This window comes from Balaenoptera physalus (genome assembly GCF_965194825.1).
Source record: "Balaenoptera physalus genome assembly, chromosome: 7".
NCBI classification, from domain to species: Eukaryota; Metazoa; Chordata; class Mammalia; order Artiodactyla; family Balaenopteridae; genus Balaenoptera; species Balaenoptera physalus.
Genome location: NC_138886.1, coordinates 113,887,314 through 113,907,675, shown reverse-complemented (window position 1 = coordinate 113,907,675; position 20,362 = coordinate 113,887,314). Strand labels below are relative to the sequence as shown.

Sequence of the window (20,362 nt, the reverse complement as noted above, 5' to 3'; positions counted from 1 at the left end):
CCAACACCTCATTGAACACCTTATCTTTCCAAGCCCCCAGGCTTCCGTGCTGCTGAGCTTTCTTCTCCTCTCTCACTGGTCTATTGGTCACTGACCCCTTTGCAATACAGACTGGCATTTCCTAAAATGTATTTCTGGCAGTATAGCCACAGACTGTTAATAAGTCTTATGGGGAAAAAAATGGTTCATGATCAGATAACTTTGAGGAAACCTAGGTGAACTCAGCCAAATGGATTTCTTTTTTGAAGAGCTTTTTGGGAGTCTGTTCTGAGTCAGCCAGACTCTCAAAGTCCCCTGGGTTCTGTGGCATCTTCCTCTAGTATGCCCGCCCCCAGAGATTGTCCCTGCCGTGAATCCTGTGGAAGCTGTCTGTACCCTTTTGACCCTTAAATCATGAGTACTTTATTTACTATTCAGTTTTTTGTGTATACTTTTATTATCTAATGAGTTTGTAAGGTTCTCAAGAAAAAAGGCTGTATCTCTTAGTTTTTGAAACTATGTGCTCAGTAGTATTTTTGAGTAAACAGTCAGAACTCAAGTTGACTGATTTCTCAGCCCAGTGACATATCTTTGATACCAAATTCTCTTGTTTTCATCTTTTATGTTCTCAGTAAAGAAATATACACTTACGTGAGATAGATCAAGGGTTAGCAAACTAAGCCCTTGGGCAAAACCCGGCCTGCCACTTCTTTTCATAAATAGTTTTATTGGAATGCGCCATGCTCATATGTTTTTGTATTATTTATGGCTTCACAGTTGAATAGCTGTGACAGAGACCATAGGACCCAGATGACTAAAATATTTACTGTTTGACATTTTATAGAAAAAGTTAACTAATCTCTGATATGAGAAGCAATATTTAGTAAACGTAACTATATTTTATCATACAATACTTGTTTATTCTTTGAACTGATTCCTAGATGTTGCAGACTTTTGTCATTTTTTAATGATTAAAAACTTCAAACATTTTGGTGGCAGATGTAGCAATGAATTGACAGTTTTTCAATGCTGTGCCCTTTGGTTTAAACAAAAATTTTGTGATATTTCTACCATTATAAAATCTCAAATGACAGGAAAATGCTTAAGGAAGTAGGATAAAACAGTAGTTTACTATAACTGCTAACTTAGACAATTATTCATTTATATTCCTTTCTGTGGCATAGATTTGCTCAATGACCTTGGGCAAACCTATATTCAGTAACATTCATTCCGTATTCAATTATCAATATTGAGCAAAAGTCAGAGAGTTATTATTGGAGAGTGTGGGAACGGTTGGAAGTAAGTAAGTCTGGCCATTATAGGGCTTTGAATGTCAAACTAAAATTCTTAGATTTCAGCAGTAGGAGCTAGAAAGATTTTGATTTATCTGTTAAAACATTTAGTATATGCCATGTACTATATAAGTATATCCTGGCTGTTTTATGTACATTATCTCATTTAAGTCCTGTCTTTTCCCTTACTCTGAGTGGCTTTACCTTTGTTAAGTCGTATAGTCTTTTTCAGGCTTGCCTTTGCCTCTGTATGAATTAAAATTTTGCCACTAGATGACAGTAACCAAACTTCTTCTAAATCTTTTAATTATTTCCATAGTGAAAATTACTAGAGTCCTAATAAGAATATAAGTAGAAGAAACTATTGTATTACAAAAGTAGTATTTACTTATAGAAAATACAGAAAGATTATTATGAAGAAAGTTTAATTGAATGGATCCAATCATCCAAAGAAAACTACTGTTAACATCTCTGTGGTTTCTTCCAGGTTTTCCCAGTGCACAGATTAATATACTAGTTATACCCTACATTTTAAATTTAATATTAGTTCATGAACATCTACCCATTTCATTCGTAGTTTACAAAAAAAGACAATTTTATAGAGAAATGTTTCTTCTCATTATTGGAATAATTCTTTAATTACACCAGTATCCCTTTGTAAAAGAGCTTTCCCTCAGTAAGGGACCATACAAGATATATTAGAATTGCTTTCTTCATTTTCGGAACATGGTTCTTTATTGAGGATAATCATTGCTTAGAATTGAGTGCTAAAAACTAATGGCTAGTGCTAAACTACTCAGCACTTCCGAAAGAACCCAATAATGTTTTTTGTTAGAGAATAGACTCGATTCAAAGGCCCAGAACCAAAATATCCCCTTCAGTATGTTTGTAATAGTATTATTCTAGGGGTGATTGACTGGGTTGCAGTGGCCGTATAAATTAGGATGTGTGCCTAGAAATAGCAAAATTCTAAGGCTGCAGTTTAACTATACTGCAGACTTACTGTGTGGCCCTAGTTAAATGACTTAGTTTGTCTTGTCTTTCCTCAGAATCAGAGGTTGTTGATGACTCATCACTATTTGCTGTTTATACATAGTTAAAGACGCCCTGCTCTGCCCCGATTCATATTTCTTAGTTATAGAGCATGGGTTGCAGGATTCATATGTATCTCCCTAGGTGCACGCATGTGTATGTTGCATGAACTCACAGATAGGTAGGCACGGAAAGGAAAGGTTCACGTTCTTATGAAAATAGGGCTTTACTGAATATGCAGATTTTATTTCGATAAATTCACGACACCGACGATTTGAGTGCTCTTGTGTGTTAGGCACTGTGCTAGGTGCTAGGAATACACAGTGGAGAGATAGGGTCCCTGCCCTCACGGAGAAACGGTCGAGTAAAAAGTTACCAAGTTTGAGAACAGGTGTGCTCCAGATAGGAGGAATCGGTGTAAAACCCTTAAGCTAGAGAGAGCGTTCTTGAGACTTTGAGGGCCCTGGAAGATGTTCCACTAACTGCGTACAGGCTTTGAGAGTAGGGGTGACAAGATGTGATGATGGTGAGTAAATGGGCCAGATTGAAGGGCCGGGCCTTGTGGGCTTGGTTGAGGGAGTTGGGCCTTTATCCCTGCTGGAGACCCACTGAGGATATCAAGCAGCAGAGTGTATTAAATACTTGGCTTTTCAGAAAAGATCACAGTTGAGTAAAACACACTTATATTTGCTCATATATACAGAATTAAATGTGAAAGGTGAATTCAGGATGTTAGATATTTTCAAGAATGAAAAATGAGAACTTAGTATATTTGGTTGCTATTTGTAATGGCTTTATTTTTGAAATTAAAAAATTTTACCTAGCAAAGCAACATTATAGTTTAGAAAGAGAACAAATGCAGTAACCTATATAATACCATGTCCTAAGATAACATATTTGAGTTATAAAGTTATTTAATAATTACTATAATATATGACTTTTTATATCTTGCTGCCTCAATAGCTGTGGAATTAATACTTCTCTAATGCATTTACAGGAGCGACAGAAACAGCTTGAGAGTCTTGGAATATCTCTTCAGTCTTCTGGAATTAAAGTTGGGGATGATAAGTGTTTCCTCGTTAATCTGAATGCTGATCCTGCTCTGAATGAACTTCTGGTTTACTACTTAAAGGTGAAATAATAGGCTTTTCTACTATTTCCTACCACAAAATAGAGCAGCATTTCACAGTATTTTTTTTTTATACTTGGAGAACCATATTCAAAACTATGAGTTAGCAAATTGTTTTTATTTGATTAAGCTGGAGTATAGAAAAATCTTGAGTTTCTGAGATCAGTTTCTCTTTGTAATCTTTGAGTAATGTCATTCAACCTAGTAAATATAAAAGATGATATTCTGATATCATTTCCAACAAATTAAGTAGCTTAACTTTTATCGTTTAATGTGATTAAACCAGGGAATTAAGTAGATAACTTTAAAGCTTAAACAGTGACTTTTAAACTAAACGGTTTCATCGGTAGACTAAAGCTTTTGTGATTTCTATGAAGCACAGCTTTTGGTGAGTGGTTTCTTAGCTTACAGAGAAATGTTTAAAGCAAGTTATTAGGACCACTTGATTTGAAATTTGTGTTTCCGGTAACTCTTAGGAAAATTAAAAATTTTGGATTATCAACTTACAAAAAAAGAGAGTAGGTCACTTAGAGACTCAGAGGGTCAGAGTATGGAGCAGAAAAAACCAGACATACATTGAAGTCTATATACATTGTAACCTATAGGTTGTGGGATGTATCAGGAAGACAAGAGACAACTTTAGGATGAGCATGATATCAGACACTATATAAATTATAAGGAGTTTACCAAAATTACCTTTGCCAACGCTAGAGCATAAATGAGTTATATAATGGACTGTATGACTCTGACGTATGGTTAATGAATATTTAGGAGGAAAATTTTTCCCCTCATAGTATAGGAACTATCTATGTGGGTTTAACTAAGTTAGTGACTAGGACAGTAAAGACATGAGCTGGTACAGTTGGAAGCAGCTTTAAAATTAGAGAATTGTGTCGTTTCACTTCTAAAGAGACTGAAGAATTCACGACACGTCAGCTGGTCTCCCAGTTTTTATCAAAGGTATCTGGGGTAATTGCTTTGTGGTATTTTGATAAGGCCCTGTTATTCATAAGTATCTTATACCATGTTGTATTACACTGTGAGTTAAATTGTGTGTTTGTTGCGTATAATCCTGTGTGCACACTCAGGTGCTGTGTGTAGTGGGAGCAGTGCTGGGGTAGGAGGGAGATGCCCTGAGTTTCTAGTCGAGCACCACTGCTTGGCAGATGTTTGCTCCCAAGTCCTTTGCCCCCCCACAGTCTACAGATTCTTCCTCTATAAATGGAAGTTTTCTCTGTCTGGCTACCTCACAGGGTTCCTGGAGGATTAAATGGGATTTGCCATATAGAAGCACTTTATAAACAGAAGCACTATCCACATATAAATTATTCCACATACCATTTTCTCATTTGATACTCTGGTACCTTATTATATTATCCTTGTCCTTTGAAAAAAATGACATATTAGCACGTCTCTCGCTGTGCTTCTAACAACGCTGGCAGCTTTTTGTGTTAGAGTTTCAGCTGTAGCTATTCATATGCTTTAGGAGAGATGCAGTATTAGAATAGGAGTTAAATATTCTGCCCTTTTAGTTTTCAGAACTGTGAGTTCTTTTTCTTTCTGATGTGATGAAGTTCAAATTGGAGCACACAAACACATACACCCAACAAGAAAAAAAGCCTGATTCATATCTGTTCCTTAACTAAAAAATTACACAAAGAAAACTATTTAAAGACTTTTGGAGAGCAGTTAAAATATTTCTGGTCATCTTGTGTGGAGGTGTTGGGATTCTGTTTCAGACTGTGTGGTCAACCCTGTCTTGGCAGAGTTTGAAGCAGTGTTGGTTCTTCACTGCCCAAGCTAAACCCATGACAAAAGTGATATTCATGACAAAGCATATTCAAAAGGATGATCTCAGTCCAAGAACAGTTTTTGCTTCAGTAAAGTGATACCATGATGTGGGATGGAGGAATTTAGAGGCCGAGCGTTTTTTATTTCTTTGCTTTCAAATTCTCAAGTCGGTTTACATGCTGGGCAGATGACCTCACGTCAGTGGGTGACTTTGAGCACCCCATGTATAAAATGAGGCCCCTGGATTAAATTACCTCAAGCATTCTTTCTAGTTCCAGGTTTTGAATGGTTCTCTTCTAGAATAGAATCCTCCGTTTATTTGTTCTGTCTGGAACTTGCAGAAGCGAAGTATGGTGGCCAAACCATAGGTAGAATGTACCTCACAAGGTAATTTTGCATCTAATTTGCATAGCCAGGCGGCTCTTGCTTTGCATGGTTCCAACATACACAAATTCCAGTTAACGTGAGTTAGTAAATAATGTTGACGTTGCGGGCATTCGTGAGCTTCTAGATGTGCAGCCAGAGGAAGTTAGTGAAGGTGAACTTACCGATGTGAATAATGAAAGTGGTTGTGACGAGAAGACTGCAGGTGTCTCAAAGGGAGTGACATCAGAAAGCACTTCACATGAGAGGAGCTCTTGCAGATACTTCGCAACATTGAAAGCACACAGGATAAAATGGTAGAAGCTTAGAAAGGAGTATGACAGTTCTCCAAGGCGTGGAAAATACGCTCACTCCCTGCTGTAAGAGATATGTTGAGAAGAAGGCAAACACTGTTCTAACTACTTTCGGTACATAAGCTTTTAACAAAGAAAAAAATGCTTTAAATTTCAGTGTTTCTAATGTTCTAAATGACAGTGTACTAAATAAGTACTAGTTTAACTGGTTTTTCATTTTCCTATACATTTTAACAGTAAGAGATTTCTTCATGTTTTTACTGGACAGTTTTAAATGTTACAGAATTATTGCAGTTTTCCCCACTGATTATTAAGATCTCCTTGCTAAATTATTTTTATAGTCCTGCACTCTTGTGCAAAGCGAGGCCTGCCTGCAGTTCTGAGGTTGACTTGGAGATTTATTTATATTTTTAAAAATTTGTTATTTTTAAAATTTTTGTACAAGTTTTAAAGGTTACATTCCATTTAGAGCTATTACAGAATGTTGGCTATATTTCCCGTGTTGTAGATAGGCTACATTTTTGTAGCCCATCTTACACCGAATAGTTTGTACCTCCCACTCCTACCCCCCATATCACCTCTCCCCTCTGGTAACCGCTAGTGTGTTCTCTATATCTGTGAGTCTGCTTCTTTTTCATTATATGCATTAGTTGGTTATATTTTTTAGATTCCACATGTAAGTGATACCATATAGTGTTTGTCTTTGTCTGGCTTATTTTCACTTAGCATAATGCCCTCTGAGTCTATCCGTGTTGCTGCAAATGGCAAAATTTTATTCTTTTTTTTATGGTTGAGTAGTATTCCATTCCATTCCACATCTTCTTTATCTGTTCATCTGTTGATGGACACTTAGGTTGCTTCCGTATCTTGGCAATTGTAAATAATGCTGCTATGAACATTGGGGTGCGTGTATCTTTTTGAATTAGTGTTTTTGTCTTTTTTGGGTACATACCCAGGAGTGGAGTTGCTGGGTAGTTCTGTTTTTAGTTTTTTTGAGAGACTTGGAGATTTATACCAGCATAAACCAAGCTTCTAGAGGGAAGAGCTGCTCCCCTCACCTTAAAAATGTTATGCTAGTAATACACTTTTTTTTCTAAAAAGTCTTATAAGAACATATTAGAAAACGAAAGGGGGATTAGTGCCCAAATTTCAACAGCCAGAGAAGACCACAGTTAATATTTAATATTTTTATCTGTATCTTCTGGATCTATTCCTGTGTGTGTGTGTGTGTGTGTTTGTGTGTGTATTGATACGTATTTTTTAATTACAGAAAATAGGATTACAGTATGATTGATTCCAGTCACACCTTTGAATTATCCACCGAATCGTTCAGGAAAGCTATTTTGCTTGTGCAGTTCTGGATCTACTCTTTTCACGAGTCAGCTACTAATGGCTGGGGAAGCAGGGGTGATTCTGAAGGACTTGAGGCAAATTATCACACACACACTTGATCAGGATTTGTACCAGTGATTCCACAGCAGCTTCAAAGCACACGTACGTAGGGAACAGTCCTAGGGGGAGCGTTGCTCCCGTTGGCAGTAAGCTGCCTGCCAGCGTTCAGTCAGTGGAGGAGGCGATCAGCAGAATGGCAGGGCCACAGCCATCCCGCGTTGACAGAGCTGTGGGCCAAGCTTCGAGGGGCCCAGGACGAATAAGACAGCGGTGTGGCCGGGAGACGCCTGGTTGGAGGCAGTTTGACTCACCTAGAGTAATATTTGAATTTGTAAAAGACAGAAAGGTACCTTTCCTTCCTTCCTCACCTCCGTTGCCCAAAGGCTGTCTTCAGAGTCCTGGTTCTGTCAAGCCAGGGCGATTTTGTTTATTAAGGACTATTGATTATTTACATATGTAAAGAGCAACAAATACTTCTCTGCTTATTGCCCCTGGTACTTGCTTTCCTCTTTCTTCAGAAACTGTCTGAGAATACTGATAAGGCTGAGCGATAGTGCTGGCTGTGCTAATGTGCTACCCCTCCTGCTAGCAGGGTGGGAAAAGCCGTCTGTGAAATATGCCACTTTCCATCTCCCTCCCCCACCCTCTCCGCCTCCCTCCCTCTCTCTTTTAGGACTCAGTTGATCAAAGGGAGATTCTCAAAAGAGTCGTCATGTAAGTAGTTGCTTTATAGAGGAAGCAAGGTACAGTAAATTCAGAGAAGAGTTAGCTGATCATCTCCAGTGAAATTAAATTAAATGGATGAAAAAAGGTGTCTGCTAAAGTTTTCCCTAAAACTAATATGCTTTAGAGTTATTATACTCACATATCACATAGAGACTGAAAAGGTATCCCTGATGCATTGTACTTTTCACAGCATTTAGTTACTCACTAGGTAAACTTCTGTACCAACCTATGATAAGTTTCTTTCTCTTCCTCATCAGTATTTTTATTGCAGTGCTTAGAGCACCATAGGAAGGACTTATCAAGAAGCTTATTGTCTAACTTGTTTAAGCATCAGACAGTTATGGCTTTAGCAGAGTTGAGCTTTTAGAACCCAATGTTTGAGAGTCAGGCAAATCATCATCTAAATCAGAATGGATTATAACCTCAAATGAAATATTTAAGTTGTCATTTATAATAAGCTCTACATTTGGGACCTTGTCTATCTTCTGTCTCTAGTGGCTCAGTGCCCAGCTCAAAATAGGTGCTCAGTATAATATTTGTTGGAAAAAAAAAAAGAAATTTTCCTTCTAGAATTTGGATTAGACCTTTACTGTTTAATATCTTACCTCTGATAATTTTTAGTTTAGTTTATTAACAGATACTTAGCAGCATTTACTGTGTATCATGGACTATGCTTGTTACTGGAGAAGATGCAAGAGTCCTGTGTAGGTTGCTATCTAAATAAGGGGAAAAACAACATTCATGCGATAGTAAACTGTGGTGCTGACTCGAAGTGTAATAAGCATTCAGAGAAGGGAGAAGTCAGTGTAGGCTACTAGTGAAACCTGCAAATAGAAGGTGAGGTTAGAAGTAGGTGCTGAAGATATTTTGTATTTGGATGAAGGGAAGAGAGAGCATTTCCAGCAAAGAGAACAAAAGCAAGGGCAGAGACATCAGAGTGAACCCGTGTGCAATCTTGGAATGCAGCAATCGGAGCTGGTTCTACACTCAAACTCCAATCTAGGGGGTAGTTCAGAGCTTTTCTCCACCTCCAACCCCAAGGACAAAAAGGATTCCAAAGTCACAATACGGACTCCAGCTAGAATTTCTCATGGGGAGAAGAAAGGGATTATACATAGAAATGGCCTAAGCCAAGTGCTTTGGGGATCTTTTCTTCTTTTTTTATGTGATCTTGGGCTCTTTTTCTCTTCAGACTCTTTTTTTTTTTTTTTCCTTTTCGAACTTCTCTGCACCTTGCAGTTGGCGTTGTTAGAGAGGGAAGAAGTGGGGAATGGAGACCGACATGGAACGCATTCGTTAGGCCTGCTACTGAATGTCACTGAAGCATTACTTGTAGTTTACACCTGATCAAGCCCTGTTCTCCAGGTTAGGGAAGTTCTCCAGGTTAGGATTGGCCAAGAAGCCTCAGCCAAAATCAAGGAGTAGACACTTGCCTGGGATGCCCTCTCTTTATATTGTATGTACTCCTTTAGGACTGAATGGGATGCCGTGGCACAGTTCTGACCCCAGCTCTTTGTTTCCTTGGAAACACTGCTGCAGCACACTTGAGAGAAGAAACCCCCAGAAAAGGGAAAATGAAAATAATAGAAGGGGAGAGGCCTTTTTATGAGATTGAGATCCCAGAAGAGATGGGAAGAATTGGAACCCAGAGTATAATTAGAAGGGATATCGTCAAAGAAGAGGAGAAAGTTGTCTTCCTGTGTCTAAAGGGAATGCTAAGGGAACTGATTGTTCATTTATTTTTCTTTTATATTTATTTACTGGCTAAATGTACCAGGCCTGTGTTACATGCTTGGAATACAGTGGCGGGGTGGTGCAGGTCAGGCTGTTCTCTGCTCTCTTGGAGTTTCCATGCTAGCCGTGGAGATGGTCAGGAAACCCACGGGCAGTCAGTCTGTAAGGAACTCAGGCATGAGAGTAACAGGGTGGCTATTTCTGATTGTTGGTTCAGGATGCACCTCTCTGAGGATGTGTACTTAAAAGCTAAGGTGGAAATGATAAGAAACTACCAATATCAAGATCAGGGGAGGAACACCTCAGACAGAGGAAGCAGTCAGTGTGCTCAAAGAACAGATGAAGGGCCCAAGTAGGTGGGTCACGCTCCAGGAGAGGCAGAGTGCTGGGAGCTGGGATAAGAGAGGTAGGCAGGGGCCAGATCACAGAGGGTTTGTAAGCCTGGGTAAGAATTTGAACTTCTTAGAAGTTCAAAGGGAAGCCACTAGAGGGTTCTCAATAGAGGATCACGTGATCGGCTGTTGTGGTGGGAGCGGGTGGGGTGGATGGAAGTGGAGAAATAGGAGGAGGTTCTTATATTCACCCGGGCAAGAGACTAGGATGTGATAGTAGAGGTGGGAAGTGAGCTGATTCTTGATATGTTTCAGAGGGAGAGTCTTTGACGATTTCCTGATTGACACGGGGCTGGAGGTAGGCTGCTAAGACAAAGAGAAGACTCCAGGATAGCATCTGAGCTTTTCTAGTTGACCAGCTGGCTGGTGGTGGTGCCATTAGTATTGGGGAAGGGAATAGACTCAATGGGGTGGTGGGAAGGTGGAAGCAAAAGTTCTGCTTTGGCCCTTTCACTTTGAAATGTCTTTAGACATCCAAGTTGTGCCCAGTAGGCAAGAAATGATGGTGACTATGACTAGGGCAGTGATAGTGGAGGTGGGAGAATGATGGAACTAAAGTCTGTAGTTCCTGGTTGGTGATTTAATTGTGTGTGTGTGTGTGTGTGTATGGTATTTAAAGCATATTGGACTGGATGAGATCATCATGGTCAACGGTCAGCAGCCTACTGCCATGGGTTAAATCTCACCCCCTGCCTGTTTTCATATGGCCCAGGAGCCAAGAATGGTTTTTGAATTTTTGAAATGGTTGGAGAAAAATCAAAAGAATCATAATATTTTGGACTCTTGAAAATTATATGAAGTTCAGATTTCAGTGTTCCTAAGTAAAGTTTTATTGGAAAGTAACCACACTTGTTCATTTGTATATTGTCTGGCTGCTTTCACACTATAAGGGCAGAACTGAGTAATTGTGTATGACTCACAAAGCCTAAAATATTTCATATCTGACCCCTGATCTAGGTGTGTAGAAGGAGAAGGTAGCCTAGGGACACATCCCAGTCAATATCAACATTTAAGGGCAGTCAAGTGTTGAAGCACATAAGAGGGAGTTCGATTTTTATGCCCGTTTTCTCAGGTACCTGCCAAAAAGTGACACTGGTGATTAGGGCTTAGAGAATTGAGTAGTTGGGGGTTTAGGGTAAGAAGAACACATCTACCGTATCTTTTACGAGGTCTAGGGAGACCATGTAATTCATAAAATAATTCAGACTCCTTGCATTTGAATAGCTCTTTATCTTTGTAGACTCATCTTGATTGAGACCTGGTAGGTGATGTACAACTTAAGTAACTGTAGTTTTCAGACCATGCTCTGAGAGTAGTATAGAATATTGGAATCAAGATTGCAATGGAAAATAACGAATATAATATAGACATTAATGTAAAACTGTAGTTTTAGGTTTAAAAGTTATAACTCAACTCAGTGCATTATTCCTTATAAGGAAATAGAACTTGTAGAATGAATTCTATAGAAAGCCAGAAATTCCCTCTGTCATTCCATTTGCTTTAAAAATCTTTTAGCTAAGGTAACGGATGAATATATGAGAGCTGAGAGTAGACGATTTCAGTTTGTGTACATGTAAGAATGCACTATTAATCAGTGAATTTGATTCTTTTGTAGGAACATACACTGATAGGTTCAGCAAATTCCCAAGATATCCAACTATGTGGAATGGGAATTCTTCCTGAACATTGTATCATAGACATCACATCAGAAGGCCAGGTTATGCTGACTCCTCAGAAGAACACCAGGTAATGTACTTTAATTAGTGTTAAAGTCACAATAATTTTTAAGAGGAAGAAAGTACACTAATCGAGGATGGTGTAAGGACGTTTGGCCTCTGTGTGCTTTTACATTCACTTAAAGAAGATATTCAGTTAGTTACCAAGTCCTTAATATTTAACTTTTTAATATGGCTTAAACCCATCCTTCCTCTCTATACTGACTACTGTGGCCTTATTTAAATAAGGTCCCCATCAAATCTTGATTGGAACCCCTGTCAGCACCCTAATCTTCCTGGTCCACTCACCATACAACCAGATGGCTTTCTACTATTCTTGATGCAAAAATCCCTTACATACCTCCTGCTTATCTCCTATTCTTCTGCATCTGCCATTCCTCTGGCCAGCTAACTAACTCCTGTTTGACCTTCAAGGTTAAGCTCTGTTGCTGTCTACTTTGGTCTAAAATAAGGGCCCCCAGTACATTTTCCTAGTGCACTTTATGCTTCCTGTTATGTTAATACTTCATACTGTGTTCTTGTGGGCTGTTAGCCTTTATGACCACATTGGACTGTGAGGTCTTTGAGGACAAGGACCTTTCCTTTTTGGTTCTCTATCCTTAGCATGTAATATCAGACTAATAAATAAGTGCTCAATAAGTAATGAATAGGCATAACATTATACAAATTAAATATTTGTCAGTTTGTTTCCTTCAGCTTTGAAACTGTTATTGCCCTGTTGTGTAACTGTCTATATAACTGTTATAGGTGATGGTTAACTGACATATTGATCTTCTGAATGTTGATTCATCATTATATCAAAAAAATCATTAATACCATCACTAATTTCATCCATAAAGTCTGTAAATATTTGGAAGCTATCAAGCTCACGGTAAAGGATACAAGTGAGAAAGGAAAAAAATAGAGCGTAAGCTGGCCCAGCACTCCCAGCTCTGGTGTGCTGTTCTCCTATTAAGTAATCTCACAGATACCAACCCCAGGGAAGGTTACTCTGAGGCTGTGACGAAATAAGATGAAGCAGGCCACACAATAATTTTGTTTCAGCAGACACAAAAACCAGGGTCACTATGCCACACCCAAAATACCAAACACCTTCTCTCGGCCAAGTGAGTGGCTGTTCCTTCACCAGTTACAAGTTTATCCTCTGTGGGTCAGATTTTTGACAAACCCGATCATAGAATTACTCCTGCTCTCTGGCAGCATCCGGTATATACAGAACTCCCACCTCCTTAGACCCTCTCCCAGGATGAGCAGCTGAGGCCCAGTCCTGCAAGAGTCCCCCCGGGCCCCCTCAGTGAGACGCCCCCATGCTTCCCGTGGTGTCTCCTCCCTCTGCGTGAGTAATAAACCCAACTGGTTCAACTACGGGAATATCCCTGGTGGTCTTTGGTTGGAAGACATTGACACAGATTTCCCAAAACTCTAATTTTCACTTGAAAGCTTGACATTTACAATTGGCAACAAGTACTGTCAGCTGTTTTTGTCAAAGTGACAGGCTGGCTTTGTTCATTTTCAAGAAAATGTCTGCCAGAAAACCACTCTGAGTATGTCTTCTGCTCAAGACAGTGGTCATACTTCAGTAGGCATGAGCACAGTGCTTCGTGTGTGCTTCTCATTTTGTCACCTGGAACGTTTAAGAAGTCGTGTACTACTCAAGGGTCAAAATTTACTAAAAGTAGTAATTTATTATTATTTTTAAAAATTTATTTTTATATTGGAGTATAGTTGAGTTTTACTGCTTCATCAAGGACCTTTTCAAGTGAAACATTTTTAAAAATCGTGGGTGCATGGCAGTGAATAACCCAGCGGCTACTTATAAATGTTTGGTGCCACTGCTTTCATTTGTGCTAAAACACCAGCAGTTCTACTCTTTGCCAATACAAACGTCAGCACGGTGAAAAGGGCGTGTTAGTGTTATTATAGAAATAAATTTGATCTTCGGGACCCCATACAGACCACATTTTGAGAACTGTTAGTATAGTCGTGCTTTTATTTATTAACTGCTGGAGCTTTAAAAAATAAGCCTATGTATGTGTTTGCCTTTGATTAAACTCCTCACTGTATTTAAGGAATTCGTGTCATAAAGGCTAAAATCTGCTAATTTTAGTAGGTCCCCTCTTGTCATAACTCTATCTTTTGAGCTCATGCTTTGAATAATCAGACTGTAGGAGCATAGAGACCAATTACTTTTAGTGCTTAAAAACCCACATGGTAAGTGAAATCTAGATGGAGAGTAAGGTTTTGTGTGTATGCATATACATTAAAAATAACTGGTGGTACAAAGCCAGGTGAGCGCCTTAGGAACTTAAAGAAACTAAGGTAGTATTGGTTGGAGTGACAGAGGAAGTAGAAACCAAACTGGGCTTTGTGAGAAATCAAACTGAGTGAGACTCAGGGTGATAGAGAACGGGAGCCCTATTCCAGGTTATAGGACTGGGGTAAGCCTCGCTTTGGAGGAAGAGTCAGTCATGTTTAGTGGACAGAACATAACACCCCTACACCACCCCTTTGTTTCTTTTTTTTGCTGGAGTTGAGAATTCACTAGAAGTGGGAAAAAAGGAGATAAAGAGGGTTTCCTTTTGTAGGGCCTTTAATGTCAAGTTTAAGAACTTGACCTTTATCCTGTATCTAAGCAGCTTAGTCATTCAGTGGAGAGAGGCATGATGACACTGGTATTCCAGGAATATCAGTCTTATAGTGGTATGCATAATTTTCTATTTATTTCCTGCCCCTCTAAAATTTTTCCTTAATATCCTTCTACCCATCATTTCTTCTGTTGAACTCTATTGTCAAGATAAGCAGTCAAGTGGATCTTACACATCTCCTATCTATTGATAGGATATGGACATTTTTCTGTGCTGTAGGAAGTTACAGAAGAGTTTAACATAGGCCTCATTTCTTATTACTGATACTATAGATATTTCTGAGTTTAGTTGGTTGATTGGCTCTTTTTAACCATGTAGATTGGACATACTTGTTTTAGTTGTAGTGTACACTGCTACCATCTTTTTATTACTGGCTGCAGTGGTTCCATATTTACTCCTTAATATGCTGTATAACAAATTTAGAACTTTGAAAGATAGAGGATAATAATCTATGATACTTGGTACCATAAGCTTTTAAAATAAATCAGCAAAGAAGGAAATACAAGTAATAAAATTCACCAAGGGCAGATTTTATTTTGGGGAATTGATTCTTTTGTTTTTCCTATATTGTATTGGAAAAATTAAAGGAGAGAACATGATAATCATTGTTTGCATGTCTGACCTCTTCTCCCCGCAGAACATTTGTAAATGGCTCCTGTGTATCCAGTCCTATTCAGCTACACCATGGGGACAGGATATTATGGGGGAACAACCACTTCTTCAGGTATGACATTCATGGCTCTTAAGTAGGGAGATTTTTGATGATTATACTCTGAAATAGAAAAGTATATATTAAAAAGTAAACTTAATGCTATAAGTATTCTATGTTGTTTTGTGCACATAAGTATTTATTCACTATACATATGCGTTTATTCACTGTACATATGCTTGTTCACTATACGATTTGAGCCCAAGGGACACATGAACAAGTACACTCAGGAGAAATACTGTGTTTACTTACATTGTTTTTCCTTTTTATTTCCCAGTGGAAGATGATTGCTTTGCCATCTGGTATAAGAATTCATTAATTATTTTCTGACATGCTTGTCTTTTTGTTTCTTTTTTTATTGGAAAAGTAGTGCTTTTAGTTTCCTTATCCGTAAAATAAGGTTAATATTTCATTTAGGAATGCTCTCAGCTGCATGTAATGTTAAACTTGACTCTAATGTCTTAAACAGATAGTTCATTTCTCTGACAAAGCAGGAACTCCCAAGCAGGATGGTTATTGGCATTGGCTAAGCCTCTCAAAAGAGTCATGGCAGAAGTCGTGTCATTGTCTTGGCTTTTCCCTGTGGTCTAAAGATGGCCACGCCACTCCAGACATCAAGGCAGCACTCAGGCACATGCGAAGAAAACGAGGTTGAAGGGTGGCAGGACTAGCCCTGACTGTGCTCATCAGCAGAAGCAGGAGTCTTCCCAGAGTCCCCAGCAACCTTCCACTTACGTCTCATTCGCTAGAATTTGCCTCTCAGCTGCAAAGGAGGCTGAGAATGAAAGTGTCTGACCTGGGACTGCATATTGTTTCCCATACAAAATTGGTGTTGTGTTGGTGAGCATGGACTGGCTAGATAGAGTACAAAGTTAAAATCCTGGTCTGTTCCTCTACCTGTCGCTGGCCCTGTGTTTCATACATCAAGCTGACTAGATCCTTTGCTTGTGGGCCAGTTGCTATTTTGATTGTTGAAAAAAGAGGGGTACAAAGTGTGTGGAAATATTTTTCATTTTTTTCCTTAAACTTAATCAAGTGTAGATTGCTTGGCTTAGTGTTCAAAGCCTTCATAGTTTGGGTTAAGTTGATCTTTCCACCATTACCTCTCGCAACTTGTGCTCTACAAATTTTGTGTATCTCCGTGTAACTTTTAATTTCTCCAGAGGCTATGAGGGTGTCCATTTTTCCTCATGCTGTTCCTCTGTCCTAATGCCCTGCTTTCTCCTCAGCCTTTAAGGCTGGGCTCAGATGACTTCCTATTCTGTCATCCCTTCCTCCTTTAGTCCAGCGTGAGGTGGGCTTCAGCTTTTCTCTGACACCTAGCTTGTCACATGGCCTTGTGTCACCCTCTCTGTTGTCATTATTTGCGCATGTGTCTGTGTTTTATTTCTACTACTAGAATATAAACTTCTGAGTACAGTAATTGCCTTATATGCACATAGTATCCCCTTGGCATCTAGCAAGTGCCAATATTTAATTAATGCAATGAATAAATGCATATCTTTCTTTAAAAGATAATATTCTTTTTCTCCCCAAGACTTAATTTGCCTAAAAAGAAAAAGAAGGCAGGTGGAGAGGATGAGGAACAAGACACGGCCATGAAGAACGACACCAGTTCTGAGCAGCTGGATGCGGATGGAGACTCGTCCAGTGAGGTGTCCAGCGAAATCAACTTCAATTACGAGTACGCGCAGATGGAGGTAACCATGAAGGCTCTGGGCAGTAACGGTGAGCAGACCTGCTGTGCTTTTTTTTTTTTTTTTTTTTTTTTTTTAATTAATTAATTTATTTATTTTTGGCTGTGTTGGGTCTTCGTTTCTGTGCGAGGGCTTTCTCTAGCTGCGGCAAGCGGGGGCCACTCTTCATCGCGGTGCGCAGGCCTCTCACTATCGCGGCCTCTCTTGTTGCGGAGCACAGGCTGCAGATGCGCAGGCTCAGTAGTTATGGCTCACGGGCCCAGTTGCTCCGCGGCATGTGGGATCTTCCCAGACCAGGGCTCGAACCCGTGTCCCCTGCATTGGCAGGCAGACTCTCAACCACTGCGCCACCAGGGAAGCCCTGTTGTGCTTTTTAGAATCTTTCAGAGTTGCTAGACTGTTAGAGATGTTTACAATGGACACTTTTTAAATGTTAGCAACAAAGGAAATCTTCATGTTTTTCTCCGTACTCAATTCTTTTGTGACTTTGGCCTTAGTTTATTATACTTATAAAAAACTTGTGTTTTCTTTCTGCCTTGATACACAAATCACTGCAAACTTTGTTCTCATTGATAGAATTTCTCAGGTTTGAGGCTTGACTGCCACTGGCTTATTATCGTAGTGGATTTCTGGAACATTAACTCTGTCTTAGGTTATGTGTAGAACATACAAATAGACCTGCTTTTTTTATATGGAAGATGGTTTGGCATGTATCTGACAGAATAGATAATACGATCAGTAATTGGGAGTAAGGAAAGTTAACTGTCTATAAGAATCTTACGTTATTAATTAGGATGGCAAACAACATAATAATACAGAACATTTAAAGTATATTGTGTTGTGCAGCTAACCTCTTATTATTTACCTTAAAAAAAAAAAAAACTTGTTTAGATCCCATGCAGTCAATACTGAACAGCCTAGAACAACAGCACGAAGAGGAGAAACGGTCTGCATTGGAGCGCCAGAGGCTCATGTATGAACATGAACTGGAGCAGCTCCGGAGACGGCTGTCTCCTGAGAAACAAAACTGTCGTAGTTCGGACAAGTTTTCCTTCCACTCACCCAGCGCTCAGCAGCGATTGAGGCAGTGGGCGGAAGAGAGGTAGGTGGAGCGTAGGGCCTGTGCCACCTGTGTAGCATATGCTCGTCACCTTTAACCCACCTGCGTAACATACAGAGTGGAAAAATCTAGACCTTACTTTAAAAATGTATTACATTAAAAGAGAGTGTTACAGCTAAGAACCACTTGGCATTGTCTCCCCCTCCCCCACTTTTGAAAAACAAAATGGGAATTGTCACTTTATATTGATTTCTTTAAAGCCGCCCCTGTTAGGTGCTGCCGCATTTTCAGTTTGTATGGCTTTTGGATTTGACTAAACAAGTATGTGTACTTAGAAGTTATACTTTATCATTGTATATTATACTTTAGGTTCTGAAGCGTGGGTAGATGCTTTTTTTAAAAAAGGAAAAAGAGAAAGGTGGTGGTTTATCAGGTAGGTAAAGCATGGTACCAGTGAGATTCAGATTGCAAGTTTGATCTCTATTTGAGCTAATTAGCATTGTGCTAAATGTTGTATCCATGGTTACAGACGTACTTAACTAACCTCTTGCTCTTCAGAGTTTGGTCTGCAGACAGGCAGCATCTCTGTCACCTGGAGATTGATAGAAATGTAGCGTTTTGGGTCCCCCACCCCAGACCTACTGAGTCAAAATCTTCAGTTTATCAAGATTCCCAGGGGATTTGTATACACAGTCAAGTTTGCCAAGCCCTAGTCTCTGGCCGGCTTCTTACAGGAGCATGTGCCAGTGCCTGTAACGTAGCCCACATTCAAGTGCGTGCATGGGCCAGTGTTGGTGATGTGTTCCCTGTGTGCAAAAGACAGTTGTAGACCTTGGTTCGCAGTTTGGCGTTAACGTACTATGCACTATATAACATGCTGATGTGCTGCTTTAATGGTTATCTGCACCGCCCCCCCCCCCCTTTTTTTTTTTTTGAAGAGAAGCAACACTGAATAACAGCCTGATGAGGCTGAGGGAACAAATCGTTAAGGCCAATCTGTTGGTGAGAGAAGCTAGTTACATTGCGGAAGAACTGGATAAACGAACAGAGTATAAAGTAACCCTACAGATTCCAGCTTCCAGCCTCGATGCCAACAGGAAGGTGAGATTGACGTTAATGGAAAAAAACAGAGATATTGCTGAGTGAAACACCTTGATATTTCACCAGGGTTATTTAAACACCGGGGCGGGGGGTTTGCCCTCATCCCCATCTCCAGCAGTACCAGTACCCCAAGTGGTTCTTCCCTCCATGCTATTCCTCTGCCACCCCTCCCCCCCACCAAGTTAGGGGTTCATTTTACCTATAGCATGTTATTTTCTACTTGTCAATAGATGGCATGGCAAAACTGTCCACTAGTTGTTTCATATGGGTATTCAAGATCACGATTATCTTTTTTTTTTTGTATAACGTAAGAAGCCTAATAAAATTCAAAGGGCAAGTCCCATCAGAGTCTCCTATCCTTGCCATTCAGTTGTTTTCTTGCTTATTTGGGTTCTTTTATAGCTCTTGATCATGTTAATACATAATTTTTGATGGGTTAGGTAGAATTTTGTATTCAGATATTCATTTCCCTAGCTGGCTGAATATAAGGTAGAAGGGTCTTTGCAGTATGCGAGAGAATGGTAATTTTTGAACTTCAGAATTCTAAAATCCTTGCTTCGTTACGTAAATTCTGTTTCTTTGGAACTGATTATAGGCAAGATGTTAAGGCAACATTGGCGTCTTTCATAATTCTCCAAAGTTCTAAGTAGACGTATCAGAACAGTTTAAAAAATTTCCGGTAAATCTCAGTTGATTTGATATCTTATAGGTACACCTCTCTGGGGGAGATCTACGGGGCATTTTTATTTTCTACTTTGTGATTTCAAAACATTTAAACATTTTTTCTACATTAAAAGCACGTTGCTTTTCTAAGCTAGAAAAACTTAAATGAGTACTATTTTTTTTTTTTTTGAGGTGAAATTCACGTAACATAAAATTAATTAAAGTGAACAATTCAGTGGCATGTAGTACATTCACAGTGTTGTGCAACCATCTCTACCTAGTTCTGTACCGTCTTAATAGTAAATTCAAACTATATATATTTGGAAGTTGGTATCATTTGTTGCCTCCAAATGGGTAAATAGGATACTTTTCACAGCTTACTCTTTTAATCATTTGTGTTTTGTATCACATTAAGATACTTAGCTATCCAGAAATTTTTTAAAATTCAAACTTTTGAAAGGTACAAATTCTTAACCATCCATCCCACAAACTTTCACTTCCCATTCAGTGCTTATGACTCTCTTCCTACCCACTGATACTCTTTGGTCATATGATGTCCTGAATAAAACATTTTTGACTTCCCCGTAGACATGGTCTACTTTTCTGG

At 39.3% G+C, this 20,362-nt stretch overlaps 1 protein-coding gene across 4 annotated transcripts in view; it reads left to right on the top strand.

The window, feature by feature from the left end:
* KIF13B (kinesin family member 13B) overlaps positions 1-20,362 on the top strand; it is a 193,261-nt gene that overhangs the window by 89,549 nt on the left and 83,350 nt on the right. For all 4 annotated transcript variants that reach the window (XM_082468815.1, XM_082468814.1, XM_082468813.1 and 1 more), the window contains 6 exons: positions 3,301-3,435; positions 11,760-11,890; positions 15,163-15,249; positions 16,772-16,962; positions 17,823-18,033; positions 18,930-19,092. In XM_082468815.1, the coding sequence (XP_082324941.1) occupies positions 3,301-3,435; positions 11,760-11,890; positions 15,163-15,249; positions 16,772-16,962; positions 17,823-18,033; positions 18,930-19,092 (918 nt within the window). The remainder of the gene's footprint in view (positions 1-3,300; positions 3,436-11,759; positions 11,891-15,162; positions 15,250-16,771; positions 16,963-17,822; positions 18,034-18,929; positions 19,093-20,362) is intronic.